The sequence below is a fragment of the Triturus cristatus genome, chromosome 9 (genome assembly GCF_964204655.1).
Source record: "Triturus cristatus chromosome 9, aTriCri1.1, whole genome shotgun sequence".
NCBI lineage: Eukaryota > Metazoa > Chordata > Amphibia > Caudata > Salamandridae > Triturus > Triturus cristatus.
This window is the reverse complement of record NC_140592.1, coordinates 1,120,080,540-1,120,102,611: the sequence shown is the minus strand read 5'-3', so window position 1 is coordinate 1,120,102,611 and position 22,072 is coordinate 1,120,080,540. Positions and strand designations below refer to the sequence as shown.

The following is a 22,072-nucleotide window of genomic DNA, read 5'->3' as shown; positions in this document are numbered from 1 at the left end:
ATTCGGCGTAACGATCTTTCTAGATCCGAGTGTTATCCCAGTGTCACAGTAATTAATGACAATGTTAAGGGTGGACGTGACCCCGCCCCATGGGATCTCGAAGAGTCTCGCAGTTGCGCGAATCGATAGCTAATCGCCATGACGTTTCGGGTTGGTATTAGAAAGACCAGGTCACGCCGCCATCCTCGGGGAGACCTCCTTAGGGGCGGCGCGCATTCAATTTACAGCAAGCACGGCATTTTATATTTACCAGCATGTGAAGACACGCTTGAAAGAAAAACCTCGTAATTGCATTTTCACGGCGGGTTTTCAAACAGCAGCGTGTTATCAGAACTGGGTTAACATGTTCCGTGCCGAAGCATATGAAAGTGAACATTTTCAAAACAACATTGATTAAAGAGATGCCATGATGCTTTGAAGCGAAGACGCAAGTGGTAATTGACACTACGTTACGTGCATGTTAGCGCAGCCATCAACCGATTTACATTTGCGCTAGTCAAGCTGCGTGTAGACAAACTGAAGAGCGCAAACATGGCTGTGCAAAAGACTGTTGTCTGCTCTGAATGGAGAAGCTTCTGCTCACACGATGAAGAAGGCAGCAGCCCCCCCCCCCCCCCACACACACACACAGACCCTATTGTTCCCACCTCATTCACATTCTTTTATTGGACGGTTGGGACTTTGGCACGGGCTATAGGGCGCAGACCACTCACACAGAGGAGCTCACATGCACGGCCACAAAAGGCATTGTTCGCAAAGCATGCTATTAACATAACAGATTATCTCGAGGGGCGCTGATGTTTCTGTCCCACGGAGACAGCTTTGGGAATCTCTGTTGTTGCATCATCGTGAACGGATTGCCTTTCATTGTCACGTCGAGATATCTTCCAAGCATATGTTAGTTTCGAATTAAAAACACTTTCACTACCAACCCGCTTTTTTACATTACACTTTGGATGCAAAAAAAGGAGCAAATGCCCCCCCCCCCCCCCCCCCCCCCGATGTCAGCTTGAAAAATACGGAAGCAAGCATGGTTTACTCCACTACCCAATGCTTGAAAAATTGACGAGAGCCAGAAAATGGACAAAAGCGAATGAATGTATTTTATCCTTTTACACAATAAGAACAAAAACAATTATAGTGTTCAACAGTTTACGGGTCTATTTATAATATAGGCTTAGATTGTGCAACATGAGTTGTAGCCAAAGCATACTGTATGTGCGCCTGTCTGTGTATATTTGAAAGAATTGGTAGCAATAAGTCCGCGCACACATCTGCGTTGTCAAGCCGAACCTAATACCTTAGTGTTAGTCAAACTGCCCTATGAAGGTGCGTGTCAGAGATGGCTGTTCATCGTTAAGGGAGATGGGGCATAAATACCTGTACAAGAAGACAATTTTGAAGAAAAATGGGCTAAATGGTGCATTATATAGCACATTACTTTTTTTTACAAAAGTAATTACTAGCCACTGATCTTCAAAGTAGTTTTGAATGATGGGGCACTCGTAACATGTTCCAATGGTGTCATGACATAATAACGAAGTCTGATCGTCCACAGGAGGACTGCATTCCTTAAACATTTTCAAAAGGGGCTGGGACAATTGTGCATTTTCAACACAACTTCCCAAGAAAATTAATAAAAACAAAGGAATTTAACAACAGGTGAAATACTGTGGATGTGCAATCTGATGAGGCCTTTCGCTATTTTCAAGGTCCATACAACATCTTTCTCTATGTCTACTTTGAATGTTTTCTCATTTTCGAATCTGGTCTCATACAAGTGGATGTACAGTCATATTTTATTGATGAGAATCTCCTACGTCTGGTGAGTGTCAGTTAATGAAAAGTTACAAAGATCTCACAATGTTAGTTTGTAACTTCAGCAATCGCTCTCTTTAATAGATGGATATTACAGCCTCAGACTTTAGAGTTACAGGGTGAGTAGGCAGTCACTTGCCCTAGGTTATAGAAGCTAAAAGCCTATAGGTTTTCCCTCCTTATTTTTTAGGAGCAAAAGATTAGTCCCAGTGCTGGCGGCTACTAGAAAGACATGCAACACAAAATTGCTATCCAATTTTCCAAGTAGTCCCACAGCTTCAAATCTACACTTCATTTCATTCCATTAATTTAAGCACAATGCCCTGCATCACAACAGGAGATGACCGTGAATTCTCCTGAGCAAATAATTGAAAAATCCAAATACAATTGCTACAGTACTGGGACTAACACACTATGGACCTTTTTAGAGTTTGGTGGATGGGACTCTCCGTCACAAATGTGGTAGATGTCCCGTCCAAAGTATTGGAAGTGCTTTGTAGCCTATGACACTTGTGATACAATGCATAAAATATCTATAATTCTTTGAAGTAGCATCCCTTCTACTAAGTTCTAAATACGGACCAATGTTTTGAACAGCCGTGTTTTCTTCTTCAGCAGTTCATGAATGTCATGACAACGAAACCAGAACTTCCTATCAAACATACTAAAATAGAAAATATTGAAAATGGTAACTAGTTGTCAAAAGGATAAAACCCTCAAATTGTTCAAGATGCATTGGCTAAAGGCCAACCTCTGAAAAGAGAAATCCCCGTTTTAGAGAATATGAAGCAAACTAAGAATAATAACGCACCTAGGATGATTACAAAGTACAGCATTCAACATAGAAATATCAACAAAAAAAAATCTATGAGTATTGGCCTTTGAACTTTTGCAGTTAAAGAATTTAACTTGGTGTAGGCAACTCGTCTAATTTACAGTATAACCCCAGTCTTGTCAGCAATCCAACCATAAATATTTTCAAATTAGAAAGAAAAGAGTATGCAGCCTGGATTTCACCACTGCCAAAAATCTTTCTATCTGCAATTTTTGCTTAAAAAGTCAATCTGCATGAGGCCGCTTTTCAGAATTTAGCAATGGGAGAAAATTGTAGCCAAATTACCACTAGAAAAGTGTTGTCATTTTCTAATGTGTGTCCTTAAACTTTGCTGCAATAACGTTTTCATTGGCAGCACTAGAAGAGAGTTAGAATATATATCACCGGACACATTAGAGCAGCAGAGAAGAGAACATTAGAGCAGCAGAGAAGAGAACATTTGTTCTGCCAGATTCTTCATTTTTAATACAAAGGTAGAAATTTTCTCATAAAAGCATGTTCATACATTTTCATTGTTCTATTCAGAGGTACACAATCTATTGCGAAATGCAACTTAAAAGGAAAGAAGGAAACAAAAGAGGGGGTAGACTTAAATTACATTATTTCAAAGGGCATAAGGTCTGTAATTATTACAGTAGATCTACTTATTAATTGGACCTGTGGAATATCCAATTGCAATCATCAGAAAAACAGTTTCAATTGCATCATTAATGATACGAAGGATGATTTTTTAAGCCACCTGTAGTGAAGTATCTTTGTGAAATATAGAGAATATTGGGTAAGAGTCTGTCCTCTTCGAATTTTAAGAGTCTGTATTATTAGATTAGCTATGGAATACATGTCTAAACAACAGGATTAATACTCATTCAAAGAGGTGTACTTTGATTGCAAAAGCCCTGTAACATGCTGCTTTGTCAACTTTGCTCTTCCCAAATAGATTGACCTAGGTCAAGGAAAGAAAATGGTGGCCTTTCAGGATTTATTTCCCCACTTAAAACAAATTAGTCCTGTTTGTGCACTCTGGGGTTTGGCTAGAACCTGAAGCCTTAAACGTACCAAATGTTTGAACTTGGTTGATTTTCATACCAATTCCCTCTTGTGCCATCCAATTTGTGTTAGCTATTGACCTCCTTCATTCTGCATTCTACATAAAACCTGCTCATGCTTCCTTTACTAAAAACTTTAGATATGGAAGCAACTATGTAACTTTCTTTTTTGCATGAAATATGTCTATTCCTTCGTGATTTCATGTATATAATATTCATACAGTATGAACTCAAAAGAAGTTAATAAGTTAAACATTTTTTAAACTAGGTTTTTACTAAGACAGTCTGTCTTAGCCTGAGTATTAATAAGGTGACAAGAACAGTTGAAGAATAGGGCGGAGTATAAAGAATAAGAAACCTCTTGTCAAATGTGCCCCAAATCATCCTTTATAAATTAGATATTTTTTTAGAAAACCCTTTTTTCCATTGGTGTACTTTAACTTCTACTACCCTATTTGTTTTCCTAGCTTAATGGACAAATTGGATGTAAACAGGCAGCCTGCTCCCCTCTATGTTTTATTTTCATATGAGGACCAGTTTCTTTAAGGAAAACAGGTTTCTCATTTGGGAATGTAAACAGAGATGGCGGTCTAGAGAACCATCGCCGTGTTGTAGCCCATCATAGGAGATCACAAATAGTGAACTCCCAAATCAATATTCATCAGTCAAATATTTTAGTGACCGAATGCAACTGAACATTTTGTGATGTGACCAATTAGTTGATAGGCCAATTCACAAAATTAAAGATTGGTGGCAAAATGCCTGTGCGTAATTTACACCCACTTCTTGTGACTATTTTTTCAGCACAACACATAATTCTTTGTGGATTGCTACACTAGTCTCAAATCTTAAATAGGCTAAAGCATGTAAAACTAGTTCTATGAAATTTATGCTACAGATTAGCATTGTCAGTTTAAAAACCACTGTAAAGAAATCTGCTGGCTCAGTACAATGTAACTTTGGTGGGGTGAATCTTTCACCAGATTACTAATTACATAGCCGTGCTCATGAGTTTAGCAAAACTTCTTATGAAAAATGTAATTTTCTCACAGTGCGTCACACACAAACAGCTAAAATCTTAGGCTGACTTACAGAACCCCTTTTCTGCTCTCTATCAATATAATGCTGCTCTAGACGATATGTCTTCATTCAAACCATTGAACCAACACTATGCCAATGAAATAAAATCATTTTTTTCTTTCTCATCTTCCTCAATCTATCCACCTCCAGCCTGCTATTTGAGACTCCAAAACAAACATGTCACATTAATGGCTCTCAACTTACTTAAGCAGCACTGATCCAAAATCGAAGTTCTTTATACCACATAGCCTTGAAAGGTCCACTCTATACAAATTCACAGTTTTTTCATTACATGCAGACCACCAACAAAAAGCTTTCAAGTATTACTTAAACCCCAATATAACACTGGAAACCAAAACTACCATAATGAATGAATTGGAAATTTTACTCCCTGCTTCTCTTCCACAAAGCAGAGTACCCAGTGAATGCTTTAGTAATGAGAATAATCAATTAACATGAAAACATTCTGGTTGATTTGTAAGGATTGATAGCACAACTTTGGATAGAGTTAATAACTTCACAGCAGAAACCCTTTTCAACCTCCCCAGACAAAACTAAATCACCTCCCAATCACATGCTGGATGGCTCTCATTAAAAAAGGCTGGAATATTTTATTGTGGATAGTAGTCCTGAAGATCATTGGTGAAACAACTCCATTATTACCCTTCCATGCAGACTTTGGTTGCACACTAGAACTACGTTTGTGTCCAGATTATTCTTGCTCAAACATTTTGCTAAAGAAACCATTTCATTCCTCACAATATCAAGGGTAGTCCCGATACATGTGTGGAAGTTAAAAATGACTTTAAAGATAACTCTCTTCTTCTGGTATACATAGGGACAATCTCCTCAATGACCTTCTGACCGTACCAACCCATAATTAAAATGTTTTATTGTACAGAAAGAAAAGGTAACTCCCTGCACTGTGGAGCAGTATAAACCCACATCATATATTCCACACTTTTGTGCATGAATACTTTTATAACTCCACCGAAACACAGAATATTTATACAAAACATGATTGACACAGGTAACTGAAAAGGCTGATACTTCTGCAGCTGTACGCTAGGATGTCAACACAATTAGTACATTTAAAATTCAATTGTTTAACATCAAGCAAATGGAGTGTACTTACACTGTACAATCAGTTGGACCATGGCTTCCCTGGATTTCACGTTAAATCCATTGAATTGACTAGTCTGGCATTTGTAGGATCCAGTCATTTCCCTGGAAACATTTACAATCCTCAGAATCCCATCATAACTCTCCATTTGCATCGATCCATCTGGCATTGGGAACTCTTTATCAGCCCTGGACCACAATATGATTGGTTTTGGTTTGCCCGACACCTGGCACTGCAGTTCAATGGTGTCTCCCTCTCTTGTGACCATAGGGGACTTCTCCTTTGGAACAGTCAGATTGGGTGGAACTTGAAAAGAAAAATCACATATTTCACAAGGTGAGTTCCAAAAGTGTATTAAAATGAATGTTTGTATGGATTTTCACAGTCTATATTTTGCACAATTATAGTCTGCAGTATTTCAAGGAAGGCAATTAAATATATAATTGACAGTAGATTCAAATTAGCTCATAGGATTTCTGAAATGGAATGAGTTTCAAAAGTAAAATCATACATTTTCTTAAAACATTAAAATAAGCTCAGGTGTTAGTAATGGAAACCATATTGTTAAATAAAAAAAATCCTTTCCTAAATGAAATAAATAATGTTCCCGTACAATGGTAATAAATGACATACTGGAGAAATTGTGCTTCAATTTTCAATAGTTAAAGAGCCACACTCACTATTAAGATTTGTGTTTGTTTCACAAGCCATAGAATATGGAACTATGTTGTGAGTAATGTACATTTTTTGCTAGATATGGAATAGTAATAATAGCAGTTGCAAATTCCCAAACTAACAACAACATACTTTATCTCCTCCCAACACTGAATTCTACTCTCAAATCAGAAACTGGAGAAGTAGATTTTTTAATTAGTCTCATTCACCTGATTAAGTTTTTTAAATTACTCTCATTCATGGGATGAAAAAAAGTTTAACTTAAAGATATGATTGAAATAAGCTTAGCCCAAATACCTATTAAGTGGAATGATTTGAAACTCCACTGCAATTTTATTAAATATTTTACATTAAAATCGCATAAAGTATTAGTGGTCATAATGTGCATGTATTTCTCGGTTTCATGTTACCATCCCACCTTAACATTTCAAAAGGGGTTGGTTTCTAATTGGAGTCAAATAAACTTGCTTAGGTTGTGAATAACGTTGCATAGCTGAGAATAAGAATAAAAACATTGTGGTTGAAATGTCTATCTTATTTAAGTGAAGGCTGGTTCAGAGATACCTATTTTTCATTTTCTTTTTGAAGGAATATAGATGATACTTAATTCAAAATGTTTTTAAGTTAAAGCCAGTTGGCAGTGAATCATTAATATGTAAGACTTATTACTACTCAAATTGTGTGTCAACAACCCTGCATGGAGTATTTCCTACTAATGTATGTAACATTCAATCCCTTATTTTGATTTCTTTTTTATCTGCTTCTATAGTTTCAAATTATGAATTTATTTATGTTGGAAATTAACCATTAGACCAAAGACAAAGGGCATTGAACATATTCAATGATTAATGTGAATCGTTGTGAAGTTGCAACATGATTCCTAAGCGCTGCATAAATGTGCTAAGATTGTCTGCAACCTATATTTAATAAAACATTATTTTTCCAAGTAAATTAACATTATTAGTACAGAAATTATCAAAATAGACACCTTCAAAAATCATAGAACCAACTATGTGAAACTTGATGAAAATCCCAAGCTGTAGAAATCAGCCTGATTATTGGTATTTCTAATAAGAAGACATTTTGGCAAACAGTTCTTTCAACAAGGAAAGGGTAAAAAAAGCATCCACATTGTATCAACTACTTTATATAAAGGCAAAAGTATTTCAATCTTTTAAAAAAAAATAAGTTTGTCTGCATTATTACTCTTACACAATTCATAATAGATTGGTGTTAGATCTGACAGCCTTAGGGTGTTCTTCCTCCACACGTTTTTCCTGCTTGCCTCCAGTTTTGCTGAAGTTTTTTTTGTTGGCCGTAGGACTCTGAGCACTTTACCACTGCCAACCAGTGCTAAGGTACATGTGCTTCTCCCATAAAAAATTATTTGATTGACTTATCGACAATTGGCATATTTAATTTACCTATAAGTTCCTAGTAGAGTGCACTACATGTTCCCAGGGCCTGTAAATTAAATGTTACTAGTGGGACTCCAGTACTGATTGTGCCACCCACACAATTAGCACTTTGAACATGTTTCAGGCCTGCCACTGCAAATCCTGTGTGTGCACTTTACACTGTTATATCGACTTGGCATTCAACACCCCTTTGCAAGCCTTAAACTCCCCTTTTATAACATATAAGACAACCCTAAGGTAGGACCTAAGTAGCTCAAAGGTCAGGGTGCTGTGTAATCAAATGTTAGGAAATTTACTTTTAAGTTTTGCATTTCGCAGTAGTGAAAAACATCCAAATTCGTTTTTCACTACTGTGAGACCTACCCCTTTCATAGGAAATTACATATTACACTTACAAGTTGTATTTCCTGATTGAGAAGGAGTATCTCTGTCATGTTTCATATCACTGGAATGGCAAAGACAAATCCTCTTGAATGGCAAAGATGAATTTATCACTATCCTTTAAAAAATGCTACTTTTAGAAAGATGGCATTTTTCTGATCTGAGACCTCTGTGCCTATAGCCTGTCTCCAATTGACATTTGGCCTGGGTGACAGCTGGACATTGTGCATTTCCCCCTAGACAGCCACACACAAAGAAAACTTACGTTTGACTGAGTGTCCATCCACATACTGATGGACCATCCTAGGCAGGATAAGAGGGAGGAGCTGGGACGTAAACCTGAAAAGAGTGTGTCCTGTCCCCACACAAAAGACTGCATAACCCCCCTGTAGTGAGTCTGAAGTCAGCGCTTCTAGGGAGGACCTCTGTGCACTTCACAGCCACTCTTGAAGTCACCTCCACTTCAAAGGCACAACTGGGTATACGTACTGGGTCTCTGACCTACAAAAGCAGGCACTACTGGACCTGTGAAGATACTCAGCCAGGAAAAAGGACTGCTGTGCTGCTACACGGACTGCTACTCTGCTGGTCTGCTGCTTTGGAAGAACAGTGCTGCCCTGCTGCCTGCTACCCTCTGCCTTGCTTAGGAAGAACTGGACTGTTTGACTTGAACCCAGAGTGATCTCCAAAGCCATGCTGGCTTGCCTACGGTTTTAATAGTCAGGAATATCAAAGTCTTACACCCTGCTCTTGTGCCTGATCCATTGGAAGTGGATCCAGGTGCTTTCTCCAGTGGATCTAACACATCTTCTGCTGCATGTAGCAGAATTAGTGCATCGGTGTTGTTGAGGGAACCAAACCGGTGCATCGTGGTTGGAACCAGCGCATCACCATAAGAATTGATGCATCTGAACCAACGCATTGCTGCCACTGCAGTGAGAGTTGATCGATGCAGCCCCTCGAATGCTTGGAGACACCTGGTGTATCGGACTCAGAACAAACGCATCCTGGAACAGGCACTTTGTCTTTGAAACCGGCGCATCACCATCGTTGTGTGGTGATAAATGACTATTCACCTATTGTGTGGGATCAACACCAACTCATCACTGGGCTGCACCCCGCATCTCTCTGTTGTGACAAGGGTCAAGGTACTTTGTCCATCGTGGTCGCACTGAACTCTTGACGTTGCCCGTGTCCAGCACAACCAGATAGACCTATAGGGCAAAGCACTATTGTTCACTTTTAATCTTTAAAGATTCATATCTTGTCTCCTACTTATTTGATTGTTGTCGTTTTGGTCTTGTTTTACTCATAGCATCATAATCCATTTTTCTAAACTAAACTTTTTGTGGTGTTTTCACTGTGTTACTGTTTGAAGTGTTGAATAAATACTTTACACATTGCCTATTAGGCTAAGCCTGCCTGCTCTGTGCCAGGCAACCTGAGAGTGAGTACAGGTTTAAATTATGGTGTGTACCTGACTTACCCTGACTAGGACTGCAGTTTCTGCTTGGCTAGGCTGCATTCCTCTGCCAAACAGAAAACCAATGTCTAACTATTGGTTATATTGTTTGGGTAAGGAAACTGGACAAGGCGAAAAACATTTTTGAACAGAAACATATATTTGCTCCTATCTGTTTAGGATGCCTACCCCAACCTTGACAAGAGCTTCTGGAAGAAGGAGAAACGGCTGCTGAATAGGGGGAATGGACATCAAAAACAACAATGAGGAGAATACATAAAAGAGGTAAAAATGGCTGATGAGGTACTATGTATGCATGCGTATAGGAGATATTTAGTAAAAATGATAAAATATGGCACTGCAGAATAGAATGTGCTAGATGGAAGTAATGCAGAAGATTCTTTTTTTATAGGGATTATGTTTATAAAACATACTCATAACTGTGGGAGGTACATTACATATAAACTCCAGGAGGAACAGTGACCTTGTTGGGAAGCAATAAAGAATAAATTACATATAGGTCTCAAGTCAAGCCAAGGAATACAAATGAGGGTAGATGCAATGCACTTTGAAAGATAATGTCCTACAGCATTCCTGAGAAATACATTTTATATGTCTTGGTTTACTATTAGGACTATCTTAAGTGTGTGTATAAGGATGGTGTAGGAACAGGAATGCAGCATCTGGAATGTTCTTGCCAGAGCTCCCAAAGCTTAAGTTAGCTAGTTATTGGAAATGCATAGTCCTTTTCACCGGTCTTCACCTGAATGCCAACAATTGGCACATATAAAGACCATGTGGGTTGGTCACATAGCATCAAAATTGGGTTAGAAAGGTGCAGATAAATGGGTAAAAAACCCTCTGAAAGACTGCTACATCACGTTTTCCATTTTTTACATACAACTGTCCTCCATGACTAGGTTCATACCATAGGTGTCTGCTTCAACTCCACATATTTAAGTGCAAGAGTGTTGAAGCATAGACACCTTTAATATTTAGTCACACGTTCTCTTCATAGAAAGCATGATCTAACAAATGTTTCTTCTGAATTGTGTTGGATCACATAGACAGAGTGGTATATACTTCCTATCGATCTATTATCATTTTTCAAGCTTTGTCAAATCTATTTTGTAACATTTTAAGCCTGTAAGTTGTGGTCTTTCCAAACAGATGCATGATTGGTTTGCTATACCATGGTGGCCTGTTTTTGAGGGCTCACAGGAGAATAGCTGCTGTAAGGCTATTCATGCCACTTTCTCACTCTTCAGCACCTCCATATCGTGACTTACCTTTGATTTCCTAGCAGAAATTAATTAGATCTACAGTGCATTTCTTGTTCCTCACTGTGAGAAATTGGGTTATTGATTGAGGGAGTTTTAACCCTACTCAAGCAACAACCATAATCCTTGTCAGGTGAATCCACAAAAAGTCTTTAAATTAACCTGTGCTTAACCCTCTGGTATTTGGCACAAAACAGTCAGGCTTAATTTAGAGGCAATGTGTAAAGTATTTATGCAGTCCTAACAGTAATAAAATGATATCACAACATAAGAAAAATCCCACACCAAATTTGAAAAATACAGAACATTTTAATAAATTATTTGACCCCAAAATGATAAAAATCCACTTATTAGAAGTTAAGTTATGAATAAAGTTTTCAGTGTAAAATAGCACCTAAAAGATCAAATCGTCAACCGCGGACATTTAGTTGTGTGAGACCCGGGCAAAGTCGAACGTTATGGCTGACCACAATGGAGCAAGGGTCGGCTACATTAAGTGGATTGTCCCACACTCTGCTTACCTTTGGACTTAGAAGAAATTTTGAAGAAAAATATCTGACAAGATAAGAGTTCAGTGGGGCAAGGGAGCCAGCGATATTCGAGATGGAAGTGTCCTCGGTGGGGATCTACTGGCGGAAGTCAGAGTGAAGATTTTTACTTTCGGACTTAGAGCCTGATTTTGATGTTTGCATTCACAGGTACTAGTGTCCCACCGCCACCATCGTGTCAGGCCTCCCACCCAATCACAATGGTAATGGTAGTACCACCACAAGACCGCCAGTACCATAAGGATCCAGGATGTTGGGAAAGCAGGCGGGAATTGCAGCGGTGCTGATGCTTGCATTGCTAAGTAGATTCCAACCTGCCTTTCCTCCAAGCATTTCATGGTAGGGCACCCGCCATGAAATGCTTGGTGGAAAGGCATGTAAATGGGTCTCAACAGGGTCCCCTGGAACATCTGCCCATGGAAGTGTGTGCAGGGGGCACATGATGTGCTCCCCAAAAGTGCACTCATGATGTGAGAGGGACGGGCGGAAAAAGAATCGAGGAGGTCTTATTCGTGGATCAACGATGGCGTGATTTTATTGTCAGAGAACAACTCAATCAAAACAGGTAAGTGTCTTTGGGGTTTTTCCGGGTGGTTGGCATCCTTCTTTCTTCCTTCCATCTCCAGGCAAGTGGTGGAAACGTCCCCGGATACCGTGGGAAGAGAAGAAATAGAAGGCGGTAAGTCTGACTGTCCAGAATGCAGCTGTATTTATAAAAGGAGAAGAGTAGCGTCACCAATTCCAGAGGTGATAGGAGAAAACACTGTGTGCTCTAAGCAGGGTTAAAGTGCAGGGTGGAAGAAAGTGTCAACGGCACGTGCCCAAAAAAAGGTAGGTTTTTCACATTTCCTTCCCCTTTGGCTTCAGGTGGCGAAGAGAAATGAGCATAGATATGCAGCGCTCAAATAAAGCAAATCTTCACCCTAGTCAATGGTGGCCATTTAAGAGGTCACAATTATAGGGTTGCCTATAGCCCTCTGAAGCCCCAAAGCAGAAGACCTCTATAGCTTTAACTCCAACAGAGAAGGTAAAGGGTACTGTGCTCCCCCCTCCCAAACAAAGAAAACAGTCCCGATAATCCCGCACACCCGTTTCCAACAACACCCTCCCCCCTTCACTCTTTCCCTTTTCCCGAAACACGTACCGCGGGAGCCATAACTCTCCGGAGTTACAGTGGTGAGAAGGCGTCCTCCCGGGGCGTCCACCAGTTCTCTGACCAGGTCTCGGACTCTGCATGCACGTCTTCTGCTTCTTCCTCGATGACGGCGCTGGCCCTGGATCCGTCGTCCTCAAATACCATTGAGCAGGGAATCACTTCTTCCGTCACAGTACTCAACAGGCTCCTTCTTTCAGGTCTCTGTTCACCTTCTTCCTCCTGCCCAGCATGTTCCGGGTTCTCTATTCAAGGTGGATGCCCCGCCTTTGTTTCCCGGGTCCTCATTCCATTGGCTCTTTTCCTTCTCGGGGTGTTCCTGTTCCTGTATAAAGGAGGAGTCCGGGTTAGTTAACCCTTGCTTTTCTGGTTTGTCCCACATCGCAGATGACGGATTGCACTGCTAATCGGTGTTAGGGGTCATGATGGGGGTAAAAGCAGGCTCCTCCTCACACATGCACAACATGGTACATGCCACATCATGCACGTACATGCTGGAGGTGCTGTCACAGAGGCAGGATGCTTGTTGGGCTCTCCTGTTAGCCAAACATTCCCACCGCCATGACGCCACTGCACTGCCCACCCTGGATTACTATTGCTATCCGGGAGGCGGGACTGCAGACAGCTCTGCGGTTTTCCTCAGACTGCCATGGCAGAGGTCCAGTGAGAAGACCACCAACATCAAATTTAGGCCCCTAGTCTCATTTTTTGGAGTTAAAAATCTCCAGCAGGACGCAAATGCAAGCTGTAGCCGTTGATGGCTCCCCAAGGCCGGATACCCCTTATTCAAGGAGTCACTAAACAGGATTTGCTGCTGTGGAGAACAACATAGCAGATGTTGAGTGAAGTCAGGTCGGCTAAGCGATGCTCCTTTGTTAGATCAGTGAGAACGTAGGTCCCAGTCTCAGAGCACTTTTTGGAGTCCTAAGTTTTGGAATTGGGTTATCTGGGTACCTTTAGCACCACATCTAAGGGTCCAGGACTAGAGGGGCACAACTTGTAGGGTCAGGCCTCACTCAGGCTGGGCCCAGGGGTGGGTTCAAGATGGTTTGAGCCTTTTATGTCCTTGAGGCTCTGATTAGGAGGTCAACCAACTAGCCCTTGGAGTCACTCAGGAAGTCTTGGGTTCAAGCAGGAAAACATATCTCAAGCAGCTGGGCAGTCATCTGAGGGCACCCAGATGGCTTCAGGCAGAAGGCAATATTTCTTGGTGCAGCACGGCAGTCCTCTGAAGTACATAACTGGCACAGGCAGCTGGCAGCCCTCTGACAGCACTTCCACAGCTCCAGAAGTGAACTTAAGAGTGGGTCGAAATCCAAAGTTAGCACTTATTAAATGTAATAAGGTAACCCAATGTTATCCTATGGGAGCGTAAGGCCTCACAGTCGTGAAAACTTAACTTGTGAGTTTTTCACTACTAAGACATGTAAAACTTCAAAGTGCATGTCCAACTTCACAATTACAATGCTCCCTGCCCTATGCACTGTCAAGGGCCTACCATAGGGGTGTGTTAAAAAAGGGAGTTTTAAGACTGGCAAGGGGGTTATTTTGCCAAGGCTGCAGTGGCAGGTCTGAGACATATTTTAAGGGGCTACATAAGAGGGTGGCACAATAAGTGATGCAGGCCCACTAGTATAATATAATTGACCAGCCCTGGGTATATGGTACACCTCTTTACTAGGGACTTATAAGTAAAATAGATATACTAATCAGGTGTAAGCCAATTTAATCATGTTTTACGGAATGAGTACAAGCACTTTTGCACTGGTTAGCAGTGGTAAAGTGCACAAGAGTCCTATAGCAAAACAAAATAATTTCAGAAAAATAGGAGGGAGTAGGAAAAAAACTTAGCAGGACTACCACACCAAGGATGTCAGGTCAGTAAGGCCATATTGGGTTGTTAGGAATTGGGTCTCTAGATGGCAAAGGTTTGCACTCTGTCCAAGTAGGGACCACAATCTTAGTCAGTAGAAGCTAGGTTCACAATTTAAATCAAACTGTGCTCACCCCCTGGGAGCTTGGCACAGCACAGACAGACTTAAGAGGCATGGTGTAAACATGTGTCAACAAGCACACACACAACAACACAATGAAAACACCATGAAAAGACTCCACCCAGGTTTCGACAAATAGAGAACATTTATCTGATTAAATCAAGACCAACATAACAAAAATTCAATAAGTAGAAGTCGAGATAAGATTTTTTAAAGATTAAATCCCAAAACAGTGCATAGAAGTCAATAGTGCTAAAAGATTACTTAAGGTCATGCTGGACTGGGTAAAGTCAAAGTTCAGGCTGACGGCAATGGAGGGCATGCCGGCTACAAGACTCACGCATGGTCTACTGAACAAGTACCTTGGATGGAGCAAAGCGTTGTTTGAGAGTTTGAAGTGTCAGTTCTGATTCACGCAGTTGGATTGATGCATTGAAGTCGAGCCCCCGCAGTTGGGACCTCGGATTGGCACTGCGTGGTCGGCGAACCTCGCAGTCGGACACCACATTGTTGTTCAGCCATGCAGTGATGTCTTCGGATCAGCACTACGTCAGCATCGAAGGGCACTGCTTCCATTACGATCCGTGCATTGGTGACAATGCATTGATTTAGTAGCAAATCAGCTGCAGAAGCCACTTCCGAAGCCCAAGACTGGAGGGGGGCACCTCACACCAAGGGTAGGACTCACAGATGGCAAAGTCCAGTAGCACCAATAGAATTACAAGAAGTATTTTGTGTTCCTGAGACCTCAAAACACAGGAGGCAAGCATGCAAGCCCCTGGAGTCACTCATTTAAGTGAGATGGGTCCAGTACTTGTCTTCACCAGGGTAGAGATCAGCAGGCACCAGGGGTAGCTTAGCACAGAAGTGAAGCAGTTCCTTAGAACAGTCCATCAAGCAGACAGGCAACCCTTGTAGCACAGCAATCCTTACTCCTGGCAGAGTTCTTCACAGGTCCAGTAGTGTACTGTCTTAGTAGGGCCAGAGCCCCAATACTTATATCCAAATGTATCTTTGAAGTGGGGTGGGGGGTTAATTCAAAGCAGCTCCTTGTAGTGCACAGGTCCCCTTTCATCCCAGCCTTGTCGGTCCGGCTACTTGTGGGGGTTAATAAGTCTTTTGTGTGGGGGCAGGACACAGCCTATTCAGATGTAAGTGTCAGTTCCCATCCCCTTTCCTGCCCAGGCAGGCTGTCAAAATGCAGATGAGTCCTCTGTCACAAACACTCTCCTTGTGTTTGTGGCTGTCTAGAGGGAATACACAAAGTATAGGTGTCACCCAGCACAGACGTGTATTGGAGAGAGACACACAGAGCTAAGTTGAGAGCAGAGAAATGTCCACTTTCTAAAAGTGGCCTTTCTAAAATAGTAATCTCAAATCCAACTTTACCACTAAAGAGGATTTATCATTACCATTCCAAAGATATGAAACATGATTTCAAATCAGGAATTACAGCTTAAAAGTGTTTTAAAGAATTCCCAATGCTAGACTATGAGAGGAGTAGGCCTCACAGTAGTGAAAAACAAATGTAGCTGTTTGTCACTACTAGGATATATACAACTTACAAGTACATGTCCTAATTTTTACGTACACAGCACTCTTCCCATAGGGCTAACTAGGGCCTACCTTAGGGGTGACTTATGTGCAATAAAAGTGGAGATTAAAGTTTGGCAAGTGGTTGTAAATGTCAAGTCAAAGTGGCAGTAAACTGCACACACAGGCCTTGCACTGGCAGGCCTGAGACAGGTTTGAAACGCTACTTGTGTGGGTGGCACAACAAGTGCTGCAGGCCGACTAGTAGCATTTAGATGAAAGGCCCTAGGTATATGGTGTACCAATCTACAAGGGACTTATAAATAAACGAAATATGCCAATCAGGTAAAAACCACGTCACCATGTTTTAGGGGAGAAGCACTTGCACTTTAGCGCTGGATAGCAGTAGTAAAATGTTAGAGTCCAAAGGCCAATAAAAATATACCGCTGAAAGTGGAGTTAAGCAGGCAAATACTTTGGGGGAAGACCACCCTAAGGTTGACAGGTCTAACAATAGTTTACAAATCATTTTTTGGAATTGTCAAATTTAAGTTTGGATGATGTCTTATTTATTTGCCATCAGCACTGCCAATAAATATTCACACCAGTATGTGTTAAAGGTTATGAGTGATGTCGGAAGTGAACTTCAATATTGAAATAATGAATATATGTGTACATAGTAAAATAAGAGATCACTTGTAAATTAGCAACTCATATAAAACATAAAGAAAACACTGGACATATGATATGACATGAAAGAAGCCAATATATAATCACATTATACCGAGTTTGTGAATTGTATTTTCTAAGAACTTTGAAGTATGTGGCCCCATCTTAAAACTTTTTCATTGCCTGTGATTAGTTTAAGTGTTCAAGTGGAAGAGAGGATGATTGGTTGTCAACGTTTGTAGAATAAAAAGTTGAATTTCTGACCTTGGGCACTCAACTGCTACAGAAAAGTCTCCACAGGAGTAAAACTTGGAAAAATGGGAAGAGAAGTAGTGTCCTTAGAGAGTATGCAATTGGTCTTTGAATGATGGTGTATACACACACTGACATACCTATGTGGGTATTCACAAACCTTTACAATTAATGTTTGTACTTATTTTAAAAGCATTATCCTAGTGCCACAACAAGCTTGAATAAGTATGCAAAATGGTTGAGATACACCACTACCCCTCCACTTTGAATGTCACTGTACTTCTAGAAAATGTGCTTATTTATTTAACTATTTTATTCAACTCGTTATAGCACGCATTGACTTTCTACAAGTTAAATGGCACTCGGCTAACTGACATAGTAAGGATGGAAGGTTAAGAAGCAAACTCAACTCATATTTTGTGTGAATCGAGCCTTCTATGAAATGTATGGCGAATAAAGGCTATTCAGTGACGAGTTATTGCTCTATCGGGTAGGCAAGCGAATATACAATATAGTGTAAGACGTATCACATATGGCTTTTAACATGCTGAAAGCGTTGACGTGTCATAATTAAGTTCCTCAGAAATTAATTACCAGCATTTCCATGTAATTATGTTTACGTGTTTTTAAAAAGGTCATTTGAGACAGGAAATGCAGCACTTCAAAGTCATTATGTGTTGATTTATAAAACATTTACTTTAGGCATGGCTTAATTCCTCTAGGAGTCCATTTGCTTTCAATTTTCATTTATACAGATGTGCCTTTTTCCTCACTGAATTGGTATTCACGAGAAGATATATTTGGGCTCCAGACATGAATTGAAATTTCTGTTTCTGGAAACTGACAAAGGGCACTGTTTAATTTTCTTTATTCATTTTGTGAAGTTGTAAGGTACACTTTATTTTTAAATCTTCACCACACATATACAAAAGAGTAGAGCTGGGGTGGATGAGAATAGCAAGCTGATAGAATCAGGTTAGCCATAGACGTTTGAGAATAGACACATTATCGATGTAATTGATATATGAACAGCATAGTAATGTCTCAGAGATGCGGAAGAATTGTATTCAACTTGAAAGAAGGAATTTTTAAATCCTACCAAGCTTTCCCCAGTAAATTATTATATTGAGAAACACAGGCTCACATTGTCAGATGTTTTAACAAAAGTAACTATTCCATTTTTTTGCTTTATGAATTTTGCTAATGTTTTCTTTTTCGGAAGGATGGCAATGGAGGTGTACCTGGATGCAAAACCCAAATCACCAACTTCTTTCTCTAAAAAGATTGTCTGAAAATTGAATCCACCAATATGTCCACGAATGGTGCACAGTATACACAACAGTTGTTATTTTTATCAACTACAAAACAATGTGTACAGGTTTCATTACAATTCAGTGTAAATCTCTGCTTAAATCTGCAGCTATGACACCTGCTTCAGACAATTTCCTTGAGAAATATGCACTGTGTTCTAGAATTGCCCACGACAATTATATTCCCAAACCAATGTAGACAAATTAGGAATAACATAATAGACCCAAAATATACAAAAGGTTAAATTTGGGGAATGGAACCAGAGTTATATATTTTTAAAGTTTTAAGGTAAAATACACCAAACAACCTTCACAAAGTGGCAAGCAGAGTCGAGCAGGGACCTAGACCTAGGTTTCAGGCTGACAGCAAAGGAACAGAGGTTGACTAATCAGTGGGAGTCACTCCAATCAAAGCTTTTACTTTGGGACTTTGCCAATTAGCTAATTCTCAAAATCCTTCAGTGGGGCAAGAAAGGATGAGGAATCCAGCAAGGGTTCATTGACTTTGGATATGTTGTAAGTGACATGCCACTGAAGGCTTCGGTTTTGGCTTCTAAATGTCAGAGTAGAACAAAGGTCGATTTTGAAACGGTGAGGTCATTTTGTTGACTCACACCAGTCCTAAGCCCTATGATTGGACTTGAGAATGTAGCACCAGAGTAGGTGCATATAAGGACGAAAAACAGGACAAAACAAAAATCAGCAACTGACTACACTACACTTTTCTCGTGGACCTTTGGTGTCTTGTCCATGTCCTCCAGAATTCTGAAAATCCACTTTGTTGCATCAAAAGGTTTTAGATGCTGCAGACATCACTGCTAACTGCTGGACTTTCCTACCTCCCTTGGGTCCTCAATGCTAACTTCTACAGCCCCAAATTGCTCTTACTGCCTGGGCTCATTCAGTGTTCAGTTTGGTCCATTCACAACTGCTCCACTGGATCTTCACAGAGGAGGAGGACCTTTTGCCTTATGTGTCTATCTAGCAAGGTTAAAGAAGAGATTGAGATAAGGTGTCCTTCAGTCTTTTCCCAATAGTCAGTCAGAATATTCTTTCTTTCTTCAGTGTTCATTCCAGCTCCAAGAATGTTCACAGTAGATAGTGGTAATGTGTCATTCATATTTTGTGCACTACCCAGTGATTGGAGAATTCCATATACCCAATCATGTAAACTTTCTCATCCTTATTTTCTATGGAGCCATCCTTCTAGAAGCAGTTTCATAAAGATGGAGCAGGTTGGATCTTTTCCAGTGCCACCTGGATTACTCCTGATTTCCATATATCAAGTGCTTCTTCAACATCATTCTCACTTTTAGGGGCGGTGTACCTGCAACTTCACTTTTCTATTGATATGATTTGGTATATGACAAATGCATTGATACCACCACCATTAGTGCACCATGCAAATAGTGTGTGTGATCTTAGCAGCAAAGGAGCCTAACATAGTATAATGTTTGATATTACTGCAAATGTTTCCTTGGTTGATCACATTAATATGGATGTTGCTAACAGCTTCATAAGCAGGGCCAGTCATAGGAGATTTACAGGTAGAAAGTACCTCCAAATTGCTATTTATGCTGCTATTGGGACTTTGTGCACTTTGATGCTGACCATCAGTGGATAGAAATGTGGTGTCTTCAAGCCTGCTTTGAGGTCCTGAGGCTGCATCAGTGACTAGGACGAACCTTCTCTGTAGTTGGAAAAAAGAGATTAAACATTTTTTCTGATTCCAGAAAACTAAGACAAGGTACTGAGGTTTTCAATGGGAAGATGCTCCCTTGGCAGGTAAGAAATTCAGTTACAGCCAGGTCTGACCAGTTAAGGAATACTAGTAATACAGCCCTGAAGGTGAGCTTTGGTTAAAATCATTAGTTATTGTTGTTGTAGGCCCAATTTTGGATCACATAACAATTCCACAAACTTGGAAAATAACCTTTTCTAATAGAGTTTATTTTGGTTGATGATGAGATTAAGTGTGCATGTGTATGTATTTGTATATGAGGTGTCATGGCGGTTAAGATAATTTGCCATATAGTGGTGCCCCAACGTATGATGTTGGAGTCTAATTATGTTAGGATTTTGAACAGGTATTCTAAGTTTACAACATCTTTGTTTAATCTCTTTGAAATATACATAAATGGTCAATATATTTTAGAAATGATATGTATGTGTTGGTATTAAAATATATTTTAAATGATGGGTAACCAATGACACGTTTTGTAATAATGAGAGACTTTTTTGTACTTTATGGTAATTATATCTTTTTTACATACAGGTGTAGACTACGGGTTGGTTTTGCATATGCACAATGAGAGTCAATATTACAGTTGTGATAAAGATGGTTTAAACCAGGACAATACCATCGAACCACGTCGACGCCTTTGACTCCTGATTTGTGACTTTGGCTGGCACAACAGATAAAATATTTTACATTTATCAAGTTCCAGACTTAACTTAACTCGTTACGGATAGGTTTTATTGATGACAGAGTGTATTGTCTTGTTGACACTCTCTTTCTTCTATCTTTTTAATTTTCTTCTCTTTATTATGTTCTGTTTTCTGTATATGTAGTACCTGTATCTGCATGTAATGTATGGGATTTGATTCCCTTTGACATTGGTTTTTATTGTAATGAATTGATAAAAAGAGTTTTTAAATGTTTTAATTAAACCCATTTGTACAATTTCATAAATACATCTGCGTAGTGGCATACTATATTTGCATAAGACATTATTTTCTTTTTTGCGCATCTTTAGATAAGTGATGTATGTGCAACAGATGAATATGGAGGATACTAAGTGATGTATGGTCCACCAAAGAAAAAATAGATGTTTTTGAGTTTAACAAGAAACCCAATTCCTTTGGTGTAGCACGGGTCCTTCTCATTTATTTTTTGACTGAAGTATTTGCACCTAAACGCACAGTAACACAGTGAAAACACCACAAACGGACACCACACCAGTTTAGACAAGTAAAGTATTTTTATCTAAACCAAACAAGACAAAAATGACAAAAATCCACAATAGATATATCAAAATATCACTACTTAGAGTGATTACTGCAAAAACAACGCTTTTAGAAACAAATATCTCCAACTGGGGACATTATGATATCGTAACATACATAAATCCAAAGTGTGGCGCAGACCGTGAGGTATGTGGGCCAGTCATGGAGTCACACAGACCCCCAAGTAACAGTACCTTAGAAACTAAGTCAAAAGATGGTGCATGGCCTCACAGAGGTGAGTGCTTGATGGGCCAAGGAGAAGCCAGCACCTTACTCCCACAAGGGAGGCAAGGCATCAAGTCTGGGCTGGCAGGGTGAGGTGAGGCGGCGTCGGCAGTGAGGCATCTGTTCCCTTCACCAGTGCATTTTTATTGAGTTTGGAAAGTCACCCACATCGATACTTTGCACAAGTCAGCGGGCTACGGATCTGAGGTGCAGGTGGGGTGGTGCATCGTGCACTTCACCAGCAGTGCATACGGCCATTGGTGC

General features: G+C 40.1%; 1 protein-coding gene across 5 annotated transcripts in view; it reads right to left on the bottom strand.

Moving 5' to 3' along the window:
• Window positions 1–22,072, bottom strand: part of MDGA2 (MAM domain containing glycosylphosphatidylinositol anchor 2) — a 1,462,473-nt gene that overhangs the window by 498,886 nt on the left and 941,515 nt on the right. For all 5 annotated transcript variants that reach the window (XM_085627023.1, XM_085627026.1, XM_085627025.1 and 2 more), the window contains exon 8: window positions 5,915–6,208. In XM_085627023.1, coding sequence (XP_085483149.1) covers window positions 5,915–6,208 — 294 coding nt within the window. The remainder of the gene's footprint in view (window positions 1–5,914; window positions 6,209–22,072) is intronic.